Source organism: Martes martes, assembly GCF_963455335.1.
Source record: "Martes martes genome assembly, chromosome: 11".
NCBI lineage: Eukaryota > Metazoa > Chordata > Mammalia > Carnivora > Mustelidae > Martes > Martes martes.
The window spans coordinates 96,504,462-96,525,276 of NC_137899.1; the positions used below are offsets into that span (position 1 = coordinate 96,504,462).

General features: G+C 41.0%; 2 protein-coding genes across 2 annotated transcripts; one reads left to right on the forward strand and one right to left on the reverse strand.

Moving 5' to 3' along the window:
- Window positions 1-1,186: 1,186 nt before the first annotated feature.
- On the reverse strand, window positions 1,187-2,131 carry LOC308352420 (olfactory receptor 9A4-like; the record flags this gene model as incomplete). The annotated part of the gene is made up of 1 exon (XM_080818683.1): window positions 1,187-2,131. The coding sequence occupies one exon, from the start codon at window positions 2,129-2,131 to the stop codon at window positions 1,187-1,189; it is 945 nt and encodes a 314-aa protein (XP_080674809.1).
- Window positions 2,132-11,761: 9,630 nt separating this feature from the next.
- Window positions 11,762-12,703, forward strand: OR6V1 (olfactory receptor family 6 subfamily V member 1; the record flags this gene model as incomplete). The annotated part of the gene is made up of 1 exon (XM_080818789.1): window positions 11,762-12,703. The coding sequence occupies one exon, from the start codon at window positions 11,762-11,764 to the stop codon at window positions 12,701-12,703; it is 942 nt and encodes a 313-aa protein (XP_080674915.1).
- Window positions 12,704-20,815: the final 8,112 nt, after the last annotated feature.

Sequence of the window (20,815 nt, forward strand, 5' to 3'; positions counted from 1 at the left end):
GCATCATGAAGGCTGAAGGCTGGGTCTGGGAGCAGTCTCAAAGACATATTTAAGACACTGATTTAAGCAGCTATACAACACAGGATGCTCTCTCTAGACTGAAGTCATTTAATTCTTATTTGTCTCAATCCCCACATATGCCAAAAGAGTTCATATCTTCGCATCACCAAGACTTACTAAAAGAAAAGTATCCCAATCCCCTTATCACCACTCCACATTGGTGCTGTGGCAAAAGGTATATAACATTGTATTTAGTTTACAGTAGTAATGGGACCAAGATAACATGATAGACCACAAGAGAAGAGGAGAATCATAGAATATTTAAAGTGCGTACAGTCAGGGGTGCCTGCTTGGCTCAGTGGGTTAAACCTCATCCTTCAGCTCAGTCCATGGTCTCAGGGTCCTGGGATGGAGCCCTGCATCAGGTTCTCTGCTAAGCAGGGAACCTGCTTCTCCCTCTCTCTCTGCCTGCCTCTCTTACTACCTGTGATCTCTGTCTGTCAAATAAATAAATAAAATCTTCCAAAGACTTATTAAAAGAAAAATAAAGTGCTTACAGTCATATCGCCAAGAAATTGCATAAAAATGATGAAAAGCCCCACAATAGTTGACAAAGAAACAAAATAAGCATCTCTCCCCTGGTACTCTGATTATGCCAGATGACTCCCCTCTCCTTCCTTCCACTTCCTTCACCCCTAGGAAATACATCTTCAATAAGATTATAGGCAAATTAACAGAGCTATGGAAAGCTACAAAAATATGTGTATTTTGGGGTGCCTGGGTGGCTCAGTGGGTTAAAGCCTCTGCCTTTGTCTCAGATCATGATCCCGGGGTACTGGGATCAAGCCCCACATGGGGCTCTCTGCTCAGCAGGGAGCCTGCTTCCTCCTCTCTCTCTCTCTCTGCCTGCCTTAAAAAAAATGTGTATTTCTTTTCTCTAATCCTCCAATTTCCCAAGGATATGCTTCCACAGTTCAGTAGTGGAATCATCAGACACAGGAATGGGATTCTAGTGGGCAGAGAACAGGTTTCCGTTTTCTCTGCCTTGTCTCCTGCCATGGCCTGATTGGGAATTGTACGCTACTGAGCCTTGGAAAGGTGATGATGGTAAGAGAGCAGCTAGGGTTTTCTAGGTTGCTGAATAATCTATAGAGGATATTACTACCCAAAACGTAGGCAGAGAGGTCTAGTCTTTGAGGAGCTGACTGCAGCGTTTCATACAATCCCGAAGGGCCTCTTTGACTTTGTCATTCCTGAGGGTGAAGATGAAAGGGTTCAGGAAAGGGGTCAACACAGAAATCAACAGGGAAACTATCTTATTGTATTCTGCCGCCTGTGTTTGCTTGGGCTTCACATAGAGGAACAAGCAGCTGCCATAGCCTATCACAACAAAGGTAAAATGAGAGGCACAAGTAGAGAAGGCTTTCCTCCGGCCCGAGGCTGTGGGGATCTTGAGGATGGTAGAGATGATGTAGGTGTAGGAGACAACTGTTGGGGCCAGAGAGCCAATGATAATGACAACAGCCATTAAGAAAAGAACAAACTCTGTGAAAAGAGTGTCATCGCAGGACAATTTGAGCAGCTGCCCCCGCTCACAGAAAAAATGGTCTAACAGATTCGACTTGCAGAAGGTAAACTGGAATGTGGCATAGACAGGCCATATTTCAGAAAGGAACCCAAACATCCATGACACAATGACCACCCAGATGCAGGTGCGGCTGTTCATAATGATGTTGTACCTCAGAGGGTTACAGACAGCCACGTAACGGTCCACAGCCATGGCTCCCAGTAATGCAAACTCTGTGGTTCCCACAGCAAGGTACAGGAAGAGCTGAGTGACACATGCAGCTAGAGATATTGTCTGCATCCCAGGGAGCAGCAAACCCCAAAGCATCATGGGCACGATGATCGATGTGATCAGGATCTCCATGGCAGAGAGATGACCAAGGAAGAAATACATGGGAGACTGCAGGCGTTTATCAACACACACAATCACAATGATGACTGTGTTTCCCATTAATGTCACTAAGTAGAACAAAAAGAATACAGCAAAAAGAAAATGGTGTAGTTCTTGGGACCCAGGGAATCCTAGAAGGTAGAACTCGGTGGCACTAGACAGATTGCTCATCATTTAGTCCTTGTTTCTGCTCCTTGTAAAACCTAGAGATCAAAGACTGGTAACATGGCTCCACATGGCCCTGCTCTCAAAAGAGAAAGAAGACAGGTTAGGATGACAAACTATTTCCAACAGAAGATCAAGCAACATGACCCTACTGCTCCCATTCTGCACAAGGCCACATCTGAATGTGGGCACATGCAATCTACTTCAAGACTTTCTGTCTTTTTTTTTTTTAAAGATTCTATTTATTTATTTGACAGACATAGATCATAAGCAGGCAGAGAGGCAGGCAGAGAGGGGAAAGGGGGAAGCAGGCTCACCGCCAAGCAGAGAGCCCGATGCGGGGCTCGATCCCAGGATCCTGAGATCATGACCCGAGCCAAAAACAGAGGCCTTAACCCACTGAGCCACCCAGGTGCCCCAAGACTTCCTGTCTTGATAAGGCAAAGACTTCATCACTATTGGGGATAAGAAAACTTTCCATCGTTTTACACCACTGGATGTGCCTTCTCTCAGGGGACAGAGGATAAGTCTATTTAAACTGGCAAGCTTTGAATATGAGTTGATCAGCCTCTCCAGTCCTGTATTGTTTACTTCTTATTGTGGACATGTGGCATGATGACATAATGGTGTTCTCGATGATGTCCAAAACATAGAACATCGAACCCTATGCCGCATCCTTACTGGTACTGTATAGACCCATCTTGGGGCAGTAGAAAAATGGCACAATGTGTAGCACCAACTTCCCTGCTTTCCCCAGATTTTAAACCTCCATTGTACGGAACATCAGTGATCTACAAATGAGAACTCTGGAGCTTGAGATAATGTCCCAGGACAGAATCATTCTTCTCTAACTCCACGTACCAAGTTTTTCAAGGAAATAAGAGTGGCACCTGACACTGACAACAATAGATCTGAGGCCAGTAACCCCTTAGGATGCCTGAATTTCTACCTCTCACTTTAGCCATCCCATTACTCAAATGTCATCTCCTTAAGGGACTCTCGCCAGTTATCCTACCCCAACTAGGAATGATTTGCTCATTTTTGGACTTTAGCATTTCTTAGTAGCACTTATTATTACCTGATATGATATGTGTACTTACTTCATTCCTTCACATAACATGAAGCAAATGCAGCAGTGACTACAACAAACAAAAGTCCCTATGCTGCGGTGCTTATATTCAAGGGGAAGGTGGATGTTAGACCATATACAAGATAAGTAACTGAGATTATGGTGTTAGTTCCTTAATCATGCTGAAGTAAATGCAAAGCAAGGAAGATGGACAGGAAATTTAATTATGTTTATTCATTGTTCATCTGTGACACTAGAATAGAAACTCTATGAGAACAGGGACATGTTTATACAGATGTTATTGTTGAGCTATAATATAGTGCTAATAAACTGTTGATACATGATGGATGAATGGATGTGTGATATTTGATTAAATAGTACTTGTTCCTCACCTGAAAGTTGAGTGATACCCTTTGGAGCCTACTCTTCTTGGTTTCCCTCCATGGTTCACAGTACCATTTTCCCTTCCTCACTTCCTTTACTCCTACAACCTCCTCTAAGTCTCTGTGGGCCTTTTAAGAATGGGAAAACAGGTCAAGGACAGAATTGTTGGGACAGCTCAGTGACCTATATTTCTACAATGTCTGCATAATGAGCACAGGTGAAAAAATATAGAAGAATCTTTACTGCTTTCAAGGATCAATATCTGTTCTCAATATTGGGACGGAAAAGAACTAAATCTGCTCTCCGTTGTGCGTGGAAATGTTGGAAATGAGCCTGTCCCCCTTGCTGATCCTCTCATCCACCCCCCAGGCTCTATGCTTCCTTATTCTTGTAGGTAATATAGCCCAGAACTCTCACTCTGATGTTCTTTGATGATCTTCCCTGGTAGAAAACAACCCTGAGAAGGCACTCACCTCCATGGAGGGGCCTCTCCACCACTTCTCAGTCTCCCCAGGCCTCGGCTAAAGGTAAGTCCTGTCTACCTACTGCTCAGCCATGCATCGGGCTGAGCAACTTCATCAGGAGGAGCCTAGGAAAAAGTCCAGAAATAACAGTGTTGCAGGGGAGCTGAGGGTCTCTTTCTCTCTCTCTACTTCACTCCTGCTACCCTCCTTCCCAGAGGGACTTAGTCACTGAGGTTCCTCTTCTTAATTAGTCCAGGTTCAGGGCATCCCTAAGCGATCAGTCTGGGGAGAACAGAACAAACTTTTAGTTATTCCCATTTTTGACCAATTAAGTGTCAGAACTTTCTAAACTTTTTGCTTAATGAGAAAACATGAAATATCACCAATCAGAGGCTTTCAATAACAAGACTGTCTTCTCAAGGGCTCAAGCCTAGGTTTTGGAAAGATACCTCAGACACTAACCAGATCCCTCCCTCAACCCTATATCTTAGACTCTTCTCTGATACTCTAGCTACTCAGAGAAAAAAATCATCCCCTACGCCCAATAGGAGACATTACAATTGACCTCTAAAATGTACACCAATATCAAAAAGCATGCATACTGGACTCAGTCAAAGCCTTAACTTCACCAGAAATCCCCTAAAAACCTGTTTCCTCCTTTGCTAATTTTAGAGAGGGACTTCTGATCCTAACCCTGAGGAACCTCCAGAAAATGGGAGAGGTTCTTCCTCCCAATCCCAGTCCATTCGCTGCTATTGTCTCAAGTTTCCACTCTTCTGGACATATGTGCATCTGTATGCATTCCAGCAAGACTCCACCAGCCATTTATTTCTATGGCAATCTCTGATTGCCAGCTGGGCACTTCAAAGTGGGGACAGCATAAGGACAGCTAATGTAGGCAGTTATATTTACAACCTAGAACAACTAACAGATGTAAATTGTAAGTCTGCTTTATGCTAGAGGGAGACAGAAAATGTGATAGTTACAAAACATTTATCTGAATTTGGGATTTCATTTATAATATGCTTGTTAAATCTGAGAATGCCAATAGATGCAAATGGGTATAAAGTGGGAATAATCTTCCTTCCCATTCCTCATATTGCCAAGCCCAACCAGACTGCCATATAATCTTAGAGAAATTTCCCAAGCATGTATATTTGTACATTCATTATAGGAAATGCTGTGGATATGTGTTCTATGACATTTTCTCTTCGACTTAACAATATATAAAATATATTCTCAAAATAATCTCCTGGTTATACAGTACATCCATGACAAAGGGGGCAAGAATAAACAATGGAAAAAGAAACTCTCTTCTATAAATGATGCTGGGGAAACTGGACAGTTCATGTGAAAAAATGAAACGACTACTTTCTTACACCATACACAAAAAATAATTTCAAAATTAACTTAACACAAAATCTGAGACCTGAAGCCATAAAACTCCTAGAAGAAAATATAGGCAGTAAAAAATATAGGCAGTGGCTCAGTCATTAAGCAGCTGCTTTCAGCTCAGGTCATGATCCCAAGGTCCTGGGGTCGATCCTGGCTTCAGGCTCCCTGCTCTTTGGGAAGCCTGCTTCTCCCTCTCCCACTCCCTCTGCTTGTGTTCCCTCTCTTGCTGTCTCTCTCTGGCAAATAAATGAATAAAATTTAAACAAAATAAAAGAAAATATAGGCAGTAATCTCTCTGACATCAGTCTTAGCAACATTTTTCCAGACATGGCTCCTCAGGAAAGAAAAACAAAAGCAAAAATAAACTATTAGGACTACACCAAAATAAAAAGTGTTTGTACAGTGAAGGAAACCATTTACCAAATGAAAAGGTATCCTACTGAATGAAAGAAGATATTTGCTAATGATATACTTGATAAAGGGTTAATATCAAAATATATAAAGAACTTATACACATTAACACCAAAAGCTCCCAAATCATCCAATTTTGAGGTGGGCAGAGGACCCAAATAGATATTTTTCAAAAGAAGACATACAAATGGCCCACAGACACATGAAAATTTACTCAGCATCAACAGACATGAAAAATTACTCAGCATGAAAAATTACTCCTAGCTGTCAGGAGACGCAAATCAAAACCACAAGGAGATGTCCCCTCACCTGTCAGAGTGGCTAGAATAAAACAAACAAGAAAACAAACAAGAAATACCAAGTTCTGGCAAGCATGTGGAGAAAATAGAACCCTAGTGCACTATTGGTGGGAATTTAAATTGGTATAGCTGCTGTGGTAAACAGTATGGAGGTTCCTCAAAAAATTAAAAATAGAAATACCATGTGATCCCGTAATCCCATTACTAGATATTTCCCCAAAGAAAACAAAGACACTAATTCAAAAAAAAATACATGCACCCCCATGTTTCTTGCAGCATTTCAACAATAGCCAAGATATGGAACCTATCTAAGTGTCCATCAATAGAAGAATGGATAATGTTGTACACACACACACACACACTGGAATAGTACTGGCCATAAAAAAAGAATGAGATCTTGCCATTTGTGACAACATGGATGGACCCAGAAGGTATTATGCTAAGTGAAATAAGTCAGACAGAGAAAGACAAATACCATATCATTTTACTGGTATGTGGAATTAAAAAACAAAACAAATAGAACAAACAACAAATGTTGAAACCGATGCATAAATACAGAGAACAAACCAGTGGTTTCCAGAGGGGTGGGGGATGGAGGATGGACAAAATGGGTGAAAGGGAGTAGGAGGTACAGGCTTTCAGTTATGGACTAAGTCATGGGGATGCAAGGTACATCACAGCAAACATAATCAATGGTATTGTAATAGTGTTGCATGATGACAGGTGGTAGCTACACTTGTGGTGAGCATAGCATAATGTATATAGTTGAAAGCACTACGCTGTAGCCCTGAAACTAATGTAACAATGTGTTCAATTAAATCTCAATAAAATAAAACAAAAATATACAATTAAACCAAATTTTTTTAAAAAAATAATTCCTCATATCAACACATTTTTCCTTCCTGTTTTGGTGGCATAGTATTCCATTATATAAATATCCCATTCTTTATTACCTAGATCCTTTGATCAATTTTTCCTATTGTTTACCTTTTCACTATGAAAAAAAGTTATAAATATTCTTAGAAGTTTCTAAGTCTGTAGATATTATTATTTCTGGTACAGAACCCTAGAGTTAGAATTTTCAAGTCAAAAGGTAAATACAATGTACCTATTGTTTTTACTGACACCAAATTATACTTCAAAGGTTTTGGATTGATTTGCACAATTTCTAAGACTGTATGATAGGAGTACTCTTGATTTCCTCATCTACTATCATCCAAATTTATAATCAAAAGTTCATTTACTTTTAAATTGAAGAGAACAAAATGAAGATATCTTAAAAGAGAAATCAATTGGAAAACTAGTGAAATGGAAAATCTTTTAAAAGATAAGAATTAACCAAAACTGACTCAAAAAGACATTAAACACTGATAATTCCTAAATATGTTAAATAAATTGAATACATAATTAAAAATCTTCCCGCCTGGAGACCTATAGGTTCAGATTACTTTACTAGTACATGTTACCAAATATTTAAGGAAGTAATAATACCAATTCTACACAAAATCTTGAAAATTATGGAGAAGGGAACACTGCCGAACTCATCTTACTAAGCTAGAATTATCTTAATACCAAAGGCATCACAAGAAAATAAATCTGAAAACCAAATCTCCAGTGAACATAGATGCAAAAATCCTTAATGAAATATTAGAAAATCAAATCCAGCAATATCTAAAAATGATAGCATACTATAGCAAAGTCATGGCTTTACTCCAAAAATGCCAATATTACTTAACATTTGGAGATTAATCAATATAATTTCCCATGTTAATGGAAGTAAAGAGAAAAACCACAGGATCATTTCAATAGGAGCATAAAAAGTATTTGACAAAAATCAACATCCATTGATTTAAAAACCTGAGCTAACTAGACACAAAAAAATCTTCCTTAACCTATAAATAGAACCTAACATAAAACCTAGTACTGACATAAAATTCAGGAATGAAAGACTCAAAGTTTTCCCCTTAGGGAAGATGGGGAAGAAGGCAAGGATATCTGTTCTCACTTCTACTCAACATTGTACTTAGCTAATGAAATAAATCAAGATAATGAAATTAAAAGCATACAGTTAGAAAATAAAAAAAAAATTATCTATTTACATATTACATAATCCTGTATGTAAAAAATCCTAAGAAATCCACAAAGAGTACTAGAACTAAGAAGTGATTATCAAAGTCACAGGACAAAAGCTAAATATACAAAAATCTGTTCTATTGCTATATTCTAGCAAGAACACTGGAAATGGAAATAAAATCTATAATATACAATAAAATCCAAAAACATGAAAAACTAAGGGATATATTTTATAAACTATGTGCAAGAGTTAGGGCTGTAAAATGTTGCTGAGAGAAATTAAAGAAGACCTAAATAGATGAAGAAGTATTCTATTTTCATGAATCAGAAGGCCCAATTTTGTTAGAAAGCCAGTTCTTAGTCTAAAGATTCCACACAATTTTAATCAAAATCTGAGGAGCTTTTTTTTTTTAACTTTGAAATGCTGACTCTAAGATTTATATGCAAATACAAAGGATCTAGAATAGTCAAATAATGTTTAAAAAGAACAAAGCTGGGGGCCTCACAAACCTTATTTAAAGACTTGCCATAAAGCCTACTACAATTGAGAGTGTGTTACTGACATACTATCATGTAGATCAGTGGATATATACACCAAAGAAATAGAACAGAGAATTCAGACACAGACCCAAACATGTATCTTCAATTGATTTTAATAGTATTTAGTAGTGTTGAGGGAGTAGCAATATGCTTTCTATCATCATCACCCATTTCTGTCCAGAATGACCTAAAAACTTCTTTGCAATCAAAGCTTTGTCCTGAAAACTCAGTTCTAGACTCAGGTCCTACAGAAAGATTGCCAGGCCAACTCTGTCTGGCTCTTGTGGGACTTAAACACTTGGGACCCATTTGCACTGTCTTCATGGGAAAGCTTTTGCTTCATATTCCTTGTTATTATTTGTCTGTGGGTGGGGCTAAGTTGGGTGACATCCACAAAGTCTGAACTTCTCTGAGGAGAAGGACTGTCACTCAGAGTTAACTAGGGAGCTTCATTCTCTATTATATTGCCTTCATCCCTAAGGTGTACATCTTCTCACAAAAGTCAGAGGCAGGCCCTTTAGGCTGCCCATTTCCCAGGATGTTTCTATCAGGGGCCCTGCCTCTAAGAGGAAGATATCTCTTCTTAAGCTTACTGTTTTGATTCTCCAACTTCTACGGATGACACTGGAGAATTCAGACAAGAGGGTGATGTGGTCCAATGCCTACGTTCCCTACTTCTGATCTCAAACCCTGGATCTGGGAGTGAGACAAAATCTCCAAATGAAAACTGTATCTAACCCTGACCATCTACTCAGTCTGCCATAATTTCAGTCCAGGAAGGGTCAGAGAGTATACACTGCCATGGAACCAGCTTAAGTCATCTGCTGCTAGGTCTCTATCTTATTCTTCATTCAGATCTTTTACTTCCTCAGAACATAAGACTGCTCATCATTCTAAGGAATAACATCGGTGCCTTAGAATCCCCGGAGGACTCCTTGTTTTCCCATCATTCCACTGAAGAACACTCTGCTGGAGTCCGTTTCCCATCCAGCATAAGCTTGCCTCTAAATCACATGAAGAAACCAGGAGCTTGGACGTGTGGTGGGTAGAGAGAACCAAGAACACTCATCCTTGGGAGAGAAGGGGTGAAGACAGCAACTTTCGCCTCTGGTCTCCAGAAGAACTTCTTTTCCATGTTCCTGCCCCTCATCAGTATTGCTGCCCTGGTCTTTGTGGTGATACAGGGTAAGGCTTTAATTAAGAAATTAGCATAGGGTTGGAGATATTGTAGCTTGAGGTGTCTGTCATTCATCTAGCAGTGCTATTCCAGTTGTACAAAAGTCCCTTTCCACTCCTGCCAGCTGTAAGATACCACCCAAGAGCAGAGAACCACATTCTCATGTCCTTCATGTTACAGAATGAACTGATTAGGCAGAAATCTCAACATGAATTTCTTAATGTGAACAGCTTGAGAAGAAGACACTTAGAGGCTAAGGTGAGTGGTTTAGGCTTACATATGGCTTGAGCTCCTGTACAGCACAGACAGAGACTGCATTTGAATTTATCAGTGCTGGGTGTAGATTTTAGACCTACTCTTATGGGTTATCAGTAGGATGGATAGAAGCTAATGGAAGGACAAATCTTCTTTAAACTGGAATACCACTGCTAGTTCAAGTCACGGCATTAGATAAAGATTTTATAGGGCCAGAGAGAGAGCCAGAGCATAACTATATACAGCTTTGCTCCTTCCATTTCTGATATTCATATTATAGTGTTTATTTCCTTTGACAATTAGAAGTTTTTGAAATTATCCTTTCAGTAAACTTAAATTCTAAGGCAGCATAAAGTTGTGGAAATATTTGCACACACATAAACACACATATTTACACACTCCACATGTTGGCCCTGAAGAAGTGTGGAGCAATGATGGGCCAGAAAAATTTGAGGCCATTGGCAGCCATAGGATAACAATAACAATGACAACAGTTGTTTGTGGAGCACTTGGTATGTGCCAGTCACTTACTAAATTGTTCACCCATTTAATCTTTGCAATAACCCTAGAGGCCAGTGCCATCATTATCTTCATCTTACTGAGTAAAGTGAGGTTCAGAGAGCATGTTATAAAGAGCAGATTAATTTCCACAAGTAAGTTTCAGAACAGTATTCAAACACAGGGTCATAGCGTATGCCCCAAACCACCGTGAAAGAATGACATGAGTCTGGAGGGGAGGCACTCCCCTGGAGGGGAGACACTGTGGCAACAAAGCAACACGATGAGGTAGGATGCTAACAACCTTCTAGTCACTGGCAGGGTAGCCACCTGGTTCTGCGGCTTATCTCCATGACCCTGTGTATCTTTTCAACTCTCCATCTTGGCAAGCTTATATTAGAGACCCTATCCAAGGAAGCTACTTTATTAACTCAAAACTCTGATTTTCTATTAATTTCATGATCATAGCTAGAGAAATGTGAATGAGTGAAGGTCCTCAATAGAGAGACAGCCCAGAAAATCTTGAAGGGACCCTTCAAAAGGAATCTTGTTACACAGTCTCTGAGTCATAACTAGTCGCCCCCAGCACCAACATTTAGCCAAGAGTTACAATAATTCTCTTTCTCCCCATGTTTCCTCTCCTCCTTATGCTTTTCTTTTTCTCCCTCTCACACATCTGGTCTTCCTCTCTTAATTCTGTGTTCTTCTTTTGTTTCCTTCTTTCCTATTCCTGAAATGTTGCTGTCTGCTACTCTGCAGTAGCAGAGTACTTAATCCTTAATCCACTCCTGTCTCCCTCCTTATCAGTGGCTTTCCGTGCTCTAATTCTATGACCCCCTACCCGCCCCATCTATGATTCTCTCATATTCCCATGTAGTTTTCTCTCTTTCTGTTTATCACTGGCCACTGACTTTGTCTTGCTCTCCTGGTTCTCTTTCTGTCTCTGTTTCATGGTCAATGATATTCTCTCTCTCCTCTTTCTCCCCTTCTCTCTTTATCTCTCTGTCTTGCTATCTCTGCCTCTGCATCTCTGTCTTTTGTTTCCTTTCTATGCAGGGACTCAGCTCCTGGATCATGGCAAATCTGAGCCACCCTTCTGAATTTGTCCTCTTGGGCTTCTCCTCTTTTGGTGAGCTGCAGGTTCTGCTGTATGGGCCCTTCCTCATGCTTTATCTTCTTGCCTTCATGGGAAATACTGTCATCATAGTCACAGTCATAGCCAACACCCACCTACATACTCCTATGTACTTCTTTCTGGGTAATTTTTCCCTGTTGGAGATCTTGGTGACCATGACTGCAGTGCCCAGGATGCTCTCAGACCTGCTGGTCACCCACAAAGTCATTTCCTTCACTGGTTGCATGGTCCAGTTCTACTTCTACTTTTCCCTAGGTTCCACCTCCTTCCTCATCCTGTCAGACATGGCCCTTGACCGCTTTGTGGCCATCTGCCACCCACTGCACTATGACACTTTGATGAGCTGGGCTGTGTGTGTCAGACTGGCAGGGGCTGCCTGGGCAGCTCCCTTCCTAGTCATGGTGCCCACTGTCCTCTCCCGGGCTTATCTCAATTATTGCCATGGCAACATCATTAACCACTTCTTCTGTGACAACGTACCTCTGCTGCAGCTGTCCTGCTCAGACACCAGTCTGCTGGAATTCTGGGATTTCATGATGGCCTTAGCCTTTGTCCTCAGTTCCTTCCTGGTGACCCTCATCTCCTATGGCTATATTGTAACCACTGTGCTGAGGATCCCATCCGCTACCGGCCGTCAGAAGGCTTTCTCTACATGTGGGTCCCACCTCACTCTGGTCTTCATTGGTTACAGCAGCACCATCTTCCTTTATGTCAGGCCTGGCAAAGCACACTCTGTGGAAATCAACAAGACCGTAGCCTTGGTGACATCAGTCCTCACCCCCTTTCTCAGTCCCTTTATCCTTACCCTCCGCAATGAGACAGTCAAGGCCGTGCTACGAGGGCAGATGCAGAGGTTTAAAGGCCTCCACAAGGCACTATGATGCGACTGAGGAACCTGGCCAACTTCAGTCAAGCAGGTCTATGCAGAGAGGAGGCAGAGCACCAGACTGAAGACCACTGCTGAATTTCTTTAGGTCGTTTTCTCTGTGGAAACATGCAAGCATAGTAACTACAGTGAGTCCTCAGTGCTCAGTGTCTGGCTCTCACAGGCCACCATGAAAGTGCTCCCCATACCCACTGACAGCTACAAGAACTCTGAAAGTAGCCCAGAGTCTGGGGAGCCAGAAGTAAGACTTTCAGTACAAGGAAGTACATGGGCTTTCCATTCAAGGACAGCAGCCAGGAAGTGTTTTCTGATCAAGAGGAGATACTACCCAGCGCAGGGGTATATATATATATATATATATATATATGTGTGTGTGTGTGTGTGTGTGTGTGTGTGTGCATGTGTATGTGTGTATAAAATTCCTGAAAGTTTTGGGATGAAACCTCAGCTCCAATGCCTCTCCCTCCCAACTATAATCTGAAATTTTAAAAGCCCTACAGTTGGGGCGTCAGGGTGGCTCAGATGCCGCAGCATTGACTCTTGGTTTTGGCTCTGGGTCATGATCTCATGGGTCCTGAGATTGAGCCCTGCCTGAGGCTCCGTGCTCAGCAGGGAGTCTGCTTCAAGATTCTCTCCCTCTGCCCCTCCCCCCTTTTCTTTCTATAATAAATAAATAAATCTTTTTTAAAAGCCCTCCTTGGGGCACCTGGGTGGCTCAGTTGGTTGGGCAACTGCCTTTAGCTCCGGTCGTGATCCCAGAGTCCTGAGATCGAGTCCCACATCAGGCTCCCAGATCCATGGGGAGTCTGCTTCTCCCTCTGACCTCCCCTCTCATGCTCTCTCACTCTGTCTCTCTCTCAAATAGATAAATAAAATTGAAAATAAATAAATAAATAAATAGCCCTCCTGTTACTTTGACCTCAGACTCATGGTTTTTTCTTAGCTTTCACCTATCCTGGATTTTCTTTAAAAGAAAAAAAAAAAGATTTTGTTTATTTATTTGAGTGAGAGAATGAGAGAGAGAGAGTAAGAGCATGAGTCAGGGGAGGGAGAGGGAGAAGAAAACTCCCCTGCTGAGCAGGGAGCTCAATGCAGGGCTCAATCTTAGGACCCTGGGATCATGACCTGAGCTGAAGGCAGATGCTTAACTGATTGAGCCACCCAGTTGCCCCAATCCTGGATTTTCTAAAGCACCCCCCATTGAAAATATTCTCCTAAGGAGTGCCTGGGTGGCTCAGTCAGTTAAGCCTCTGATTCTTGATCTCAGCTCAGGTCAGGGTTGTGAATGCAAGCTCCATGTTAAGCTCCAAGCTGGTTGTGGAGACTACTTTAAATATATATATATAGTTCCAAATTGTTTTTGCGAATACACTTTAATTTAGCAAATTCATTTCCCAGTAAACTACAGTGACTTCACTCATCAAGGGAGTAATCTTAGCCCCACTTTAAGTACTTTAAGTACTCCTAGCCCCACCTTACTTTAAGACAACAAAAATACTAATTTACCACAAGTGCCAATTTTTTCACAAGTCTACTATATGGAAATAAACAAGGCAGGAAACTGTAGGCTCATTTGGTGGATACAGATTGTCTGACTTTGGAGACGTGGATCACTTAGTGGTCCATTGGTTCTCATTATGTACTTCTAGTATTACCTCAGGCTAACCCCTTCTCAAGAGAGGTACTCCTTTCTCTGACTTTCTGAAAAGTTCATTTCTTTCTTGCCAAGGTGCCCCTTACCCAAATCAGAGGTTGTCTTTAGGTTCTTAGTTTCAGCTTTTGGTTTCAAGTCTTGTTTCCTCCAAGGACACATCACAGCAATGACTCTGATGTTGTTTCCTGTTGCTGTTGTTCTAACTGATTTATTTTCTCCAATTATCCTCTGCTCACCACCTCAAAGAGTACATATTTGTAGAATAAATAGCAGGAGGATGAAGAAGGTAAAAATCATTTTACTGAGTGCCTGGTTGGCTCAGTTGGTTAAGCAACCGCCTTTGGCTCAGGTCATGGTCCTGGGATGGAGGCCCACATTGGGCCCTTTGCTCTCCAAGGAGTCTGCTTCTCCCGCTGGCCTCTCTCCTGTCATGCTCTCTCTCTCAAATAAATAAATAAAATCTTAAAAAAAAGATTAAAAAAATAATAATTTTACTGATAATAATTTACCTTTACATATACATGTACATATATCCATGGACCACTAAGTAAGCCACAACTCCAAAGCTAGACACTTACATATACATGTATACTATATATATATATATAATATATATGTAAAATATAAATAATACATATACATATATATAATTCAGTTAAATAAAGATGCACTGATCACTCACTATGACAATGTACTCTGCTTAGTGTTGGCCATTAAAGATCAAAGAAATGTGGACTCTAACTTTAAAGATTTCTCCATCTGTGAGACAGGAAAAGCTATAATGAATTCAGCTTATTTTGATAAGGGGTTATTCTACTTTTAACAAGTACCATGATTCCCCAGAAGGGGAATGCTAATTCCTGGGCCGCAGCCAGGCAGTGTTTCTGATTCACTTAGGAATAGGGGAAATACAGTTGAGAAAAAGAAAGGGAATTGGTCAAAATGATGGCAGAAATGACAATAGAATCTGGTTCTTCAAATTTCTTTTCCATCTTCAGAAATTCTTCTTCCAGCTTGATCAAAGTTGGATTAATTAAAAGTTGGAATCTCTAGAATCTGAAGCCACTCTGTGTAGACTCCTCCAGCCTCTTACTCACTGTAAATCCATCCAGTTCCCATCAGCTGTATACACTTGAAATTGCAATAATTCTAGTAACTCCTTCATAACAAGTTGCATGTTTAATATCCATCGCTTGAAAGAAGCATACTGTCAGAAAGCAATTATAGCTTCAGTGTCATTTTTAAAGGTTTGTGTTTCATTTATCATAACAGTATCCACAAACATTTAAAAGATAGCAAATAGCACTTGTACATGCAAGAAATATCTTTATTCAGTCCATACATAATGTTAATTGCCTTGTAGATTCACACTTCGTTTGCTACACAAGTTTCCCCAGTCCTACCCACTTGCTATCTGAAAGTTCAGCATTCCTATGAAAACTTTCTTAAGTAGAACTGGCATAAAGCAAAGAAACAACTACCATTAATTTGCATGAAAATTTTTTGAGCATTCCCAGATGCAAAAAAAAAAAGTAATAATCTCTTAGGCTTTTCTGATATCTTAGGACACATCTTGCTAACAGATGCACAAAATAAATTGAGATAAAGCACAGATGCTCCCTCACTTTAAGTCTCTGGCAGCTCGATACCGAGCTGCTGGATGTGGTTTCTGGGGAAGGAGCTTGATGGCGCCACGCTCACTGCTTGCAGTGTTTGCTATGCTGTATGTAACAGCTCGCTGCAAAACAAATGCTGAATGCTAGTTTTGCTTTTCACCTTTTCCCATAAAAGTGACAATACTCTTCCAATTCCTTCAAGTTAGTGAAAACAGGTACCAACGTAGGTCTTTTGTAAATGCGAAGTGATGCAACACAAACTCGCAAGAAAGCAGGGGATGCTTGTAATGCCATGTTTCCCAGGAGGTGGGAACAACTGAATCTGTTGTTAGTCTACATAAGGTCATTTGATAGAAGGTCATTTGACAGAAGGCAACAGGCTTCCCACTCCACAGAAGTAGCTTTCAAGGAACATAATTGCAGAGAGGTAGGAGGACAAGACTGTAACACCCAGAAATGATTTAAATATAGGCGGAATCAGTGGCAGGATTCCATGACTACAATGCCTGCCCTACCCTAAGGAACCTACCATTTGTCTGGCATTCCAGCCCCAGAAATATCATGTTCTAGTAAGCAACCATTAGAAATAACAGGGTTCTGAATGGCTAATGTAAGAAGCTGTTGTCATACGTGTAAAATCCAGTGGAAGCCAAAAAACAGATTTATTTCTTCCATTTGGCAGGACAAGGGAGCAAGAAATTTAAAGTATGGAAATTCTGATGAGGCAAGATAAAGGAATTGAATCATTTTTCAAATAAAAGTCAGGCTTGGGTCCTGCAGTGCTCCAGATAGCATGAAGGCCTTGCATACATTAAATTTTAGAAGTTTGGTACAGTGTAAAACCCTGTAAGGTCAAGTTAGAAAATTTCAGTGCTGCCTGTAAAAGACCATGTTCACATCAATCCAGTTCACCATTTCTTTAAGCGTTCCATTTCCTAATGTAAATACGTTCCTTGCAATAATGCCTCACAGATACTGAAGAAAGGAGGCAGTGACCCAGGGGTACGCGGGTAACTGTTTAACCATGTCTCTACTTGGAGCATTTACTGACCTCCAGCATCTGCCAATTTCTCTGGTGTCTATTTTGCCACCATCCAGTCCAGTCCATGCTAACATGATACAAACAACCTCAGTAGCACAGATCAAAGTAAAATGTAGTGAAATAATTAGGAGTTTTGAATTTTTATTACCTTTGGTTTTAACATAATCTGCTTAATTATAAGTTTCTACTTTTTAATTTTTAATAATGTTCTATTACATTCCCGAAAAGTTAACAATCAGTTCTTAAGAAGGCTCCAGAGTATCACTGTAGCATTCCACCTTTTGTGTTCCCCTAGTTCCTGTTCCCCATTCAACCCAGCACCTTTGTCATTCTCCTTCCCTTGAGTCAGATGCGTGCCAAGTCCTATAGACGCAAATTTCATGGACTTGCCCTTTAGCAGAACTATTCCTAAGCTCTTTCTGAACTTACTTAGGTCATGTTCAAAATTGTAAGCAATAAAATTCCAGCACTGAAAGGACATAGGAACTTTTGTGCATACAGTATAATTGCCCTAGCATGCAAAGTTTTCCACATCACTGCCCACTGTACCCACTCCCAAGCTTGTTGTAAAAACAGTTGTGTCCTGTGATTTCAGTGAGTGTAGCATCCTTCAGAGGACACTTAAAATTCCCCCAAAGACTTGGATCTGATTTGTGACAATATCTGTGATCTCCCTTGTGCTTTCATTGCCCATACAATATGACATTTTTATGTCTATCTTATTTTACATATCAGTTGTTTCTCTCTGGAATTCACATTTCCCATTCTCTCTACTCTCTATACTTCAAAGCTTAACTCAAATGATACCATGTTTGAGAATACTTCCAATTTAGCCAAAGAAAATCAGGCATTCCCTCTCTGTATTGCCAAAGTGCTTTGCATATTTTAGTCATGAGCACAAAGTTTTGTTTTCCCACAAGAAATTCTGAGCTCCTCAAGTTAGGTACCATCCTAGAAACTGGTTCTTCAAGTTGGTACCTCAAGTTAGGTACCATACGTAGCTTTGTATCTCCTTTGCCTAGAACATAGTAGGTGTTCAACAAATGCTGGTTGTCTTTAGTAATGAGGTTTGCAGATGAATTTGGAATATCAGCCAACACTGTAATCTTAAACACAGAATGCCATCTCGTCCATAGTAACAGAAGTGGAGCAAACAAAGCATGACGCCACTGCACTCTATCCCAGTTAGTTGTTGAAACTAGTCCACAACCAGTTCTAAAGCCCACATAACAACAGGCACCGGAGGAAGCAATGTGCATGGTGAGAGGTCGAGGCATAGTTCCATGGTGACATCTCACTCAAATATTTTCTAGGGGAATATGTCACCATCTTCACTTACTTGCTAGTCTGCCTATTAGTTCAAAATTGCAGAATTTGGATAATAGGCAAATGTGAAGAGTCCACTGAGGCTGGACATAGGGCTTCAGCTTAAAATTGAGACCACCACAACAAAGAAAGAGGCTGCCTCACCGCTGAGAGTGCACAATCCCTAGACTTGGTTCCAGCAGGGCCTCCCTGTCAACCTGAGAAGTGTGCTACAGAGGGGATGCCTACACCCTGAGGACTGGTGGCCTGGGTGGCCCGTGCACTCCCTTGAAATTCCAAAAGGCAATGATTTGTCACATCCCGACTCTAAACCTGGGGAGATGTGACTACACCCACTTTGACTTAGAACATGTATCCCCAGATTCATTCCAGCAAGATGGAAAATTTGTCTTCAGTATTTTCTGGGTTTTGTCTATCTACGAACTTCATTTGACATTATGCACATCCAGGGTCCCTGTCATATTAAGATGAATGTATGGAACCAAAACATCTCCAAGGTCACGTCCCCACAGGATTCTCACAGCAAATCAGAGGCTGTACCATTGGCCTAAGTCTCTGGAAGTTTAAAGTCAGATGAGGATGAAAATCTTAGGGCCTAAATCCTGGTTACGGTCTCCAAAAATAGACCCTGGGATCAAAGTTCTCAAGGAAGAGGGGCTCCTACAGTGCACTTAACAGTGCTGACAGTAAGGCAAGAACTTTCTTACACAATTTCCTGACTTCTACCAGCAGACTGTCTAGATCAGTGCTCCTCGAATATTAATGGGCATGTGAATCATCCAGGGGTCCTGTGAAAATATAGATTTTGATGCAGCAGGTCTGGGGGGGGGCCCGAGATTCTGTATTTTGTATTAGCAGAGATGCCAAAGCTGTGCCAAGACCTCTCTTGGGGGAGCTGGAGGCCACAGGCAAGTTCGTCGGGAATGTCATGCCTGTGTGATGCTGTGTGATGGGGTGACTACTGTGGAGGCCCGAGACCATCTATGCCTTCCCAACCAGACCAGAGATCTCACTGCTAAGACAATGCAATGAAAAAAAGTCAATAGATGGCTGCAGACTGTTGATTATGTTTAATTTTTTAAGGGAATGTGCAGAAATGAGAGAGTAGCAGCAGGAAGGAGTCTCTCAGGAGGAACATCTGAGTGGATTCGTGTGCTGATTATTTTAGGAGAAGCTGAAAGAAACTGTTTGCATATCAGAAGGAGATAATTGCTTCCCATTTAGTTCTTCAGTTTCTCACAAAGTTTGCAAGGAGAGTAAGTAATTGGTCCCTTGAGAGGTGGAGGAGGAAAAGTCCTCAGGATAAAAAACTGTTTTCCTTTTGGAACACTGAAAAAAAAAATTAAATTTAAAAAAAAGAAAAACTGTTTTCCCTGCTGGCCTTATGGCAGAATCAAAAGTATCTTCCCCCTTCTGGAGAGTTCTACAAATGAGAATGTGTCCAATAGTAGTTAAAAAAACAAAAACAAAAACAAAAAAAAACCTTAATTGGAGGTTAAACTCCCTGACATAACCAGAGATGTATGCCTCTGGGCAGCACACCCCGAATGTTTCCCCCCGCCGACACACACCCCTTTCTTCACAGCTATGGCTCTATGGGGTGGCCCCAAACTAGCCTGTTCACACTGTAGGTAAGGACCAGGACCTCTGCCCTAGATATCCTGTGGGCAGGGCTAGCTTCAGAAGTAGGAAGAATAATTCTCTGCATATTTTGTGCTCAATATCATCTTCCTTGTGGTCTCTGTAACATTTTAGATAACCCATTTTTGAAACTGTTTCCACCCTCGAATACCAGAACCTCCAAGTAGTCCAGCAGTTCTGACTTTTCCTTGTCTGGCTCCTGGTCTTTCTAAATATGGATGCCATCACATTTCTCTTCTTGTTCTTCTTTTATCTATTCTCTCCTTCAGAAATCTCATTTCTTCCCTAACTAGAGAAATCTTGAAAATGTAAGTGAATCTCAAATCTGCATTCTTGTTCTCAATCCACGACTCTGGTTGCCTACTGACCACCACAACATACTCACCATGTGTAAAAAAAATACACATAACCTTCCCCTTCCCCAAAGCCAACATCATGTTCATGGTTCCCCAATTCCCCAGTCACCCAGGCTTGTCACCTGGAAGGGATCAATAGTTTTTCGGCTTTTCCCTTCTTTCTTCTAAAACACTTGAACCACCATCCTTAGAAATATTTTTTAAACCACACACCTTTATTTTTTCCATAGACCCCAAGCTCAAAAATTTGTCTTCTCTTAATCATTGCAACAACATTCTTTTCTTTGGTGGGGAGGGCCAGAAGGACAGAGAGAGACCATATTAAACAAGCTCCATGCCCAACACAAAACCCGACACAGAGCTCAATATCACAACCTTGAGATCACGGCCTGAGCTAAAATCAAGAGTCAGATGCTCAACCAACTGAACCAACCAGGCACCCAGCAACAGCATTCTCAATGGCTTTCATGTT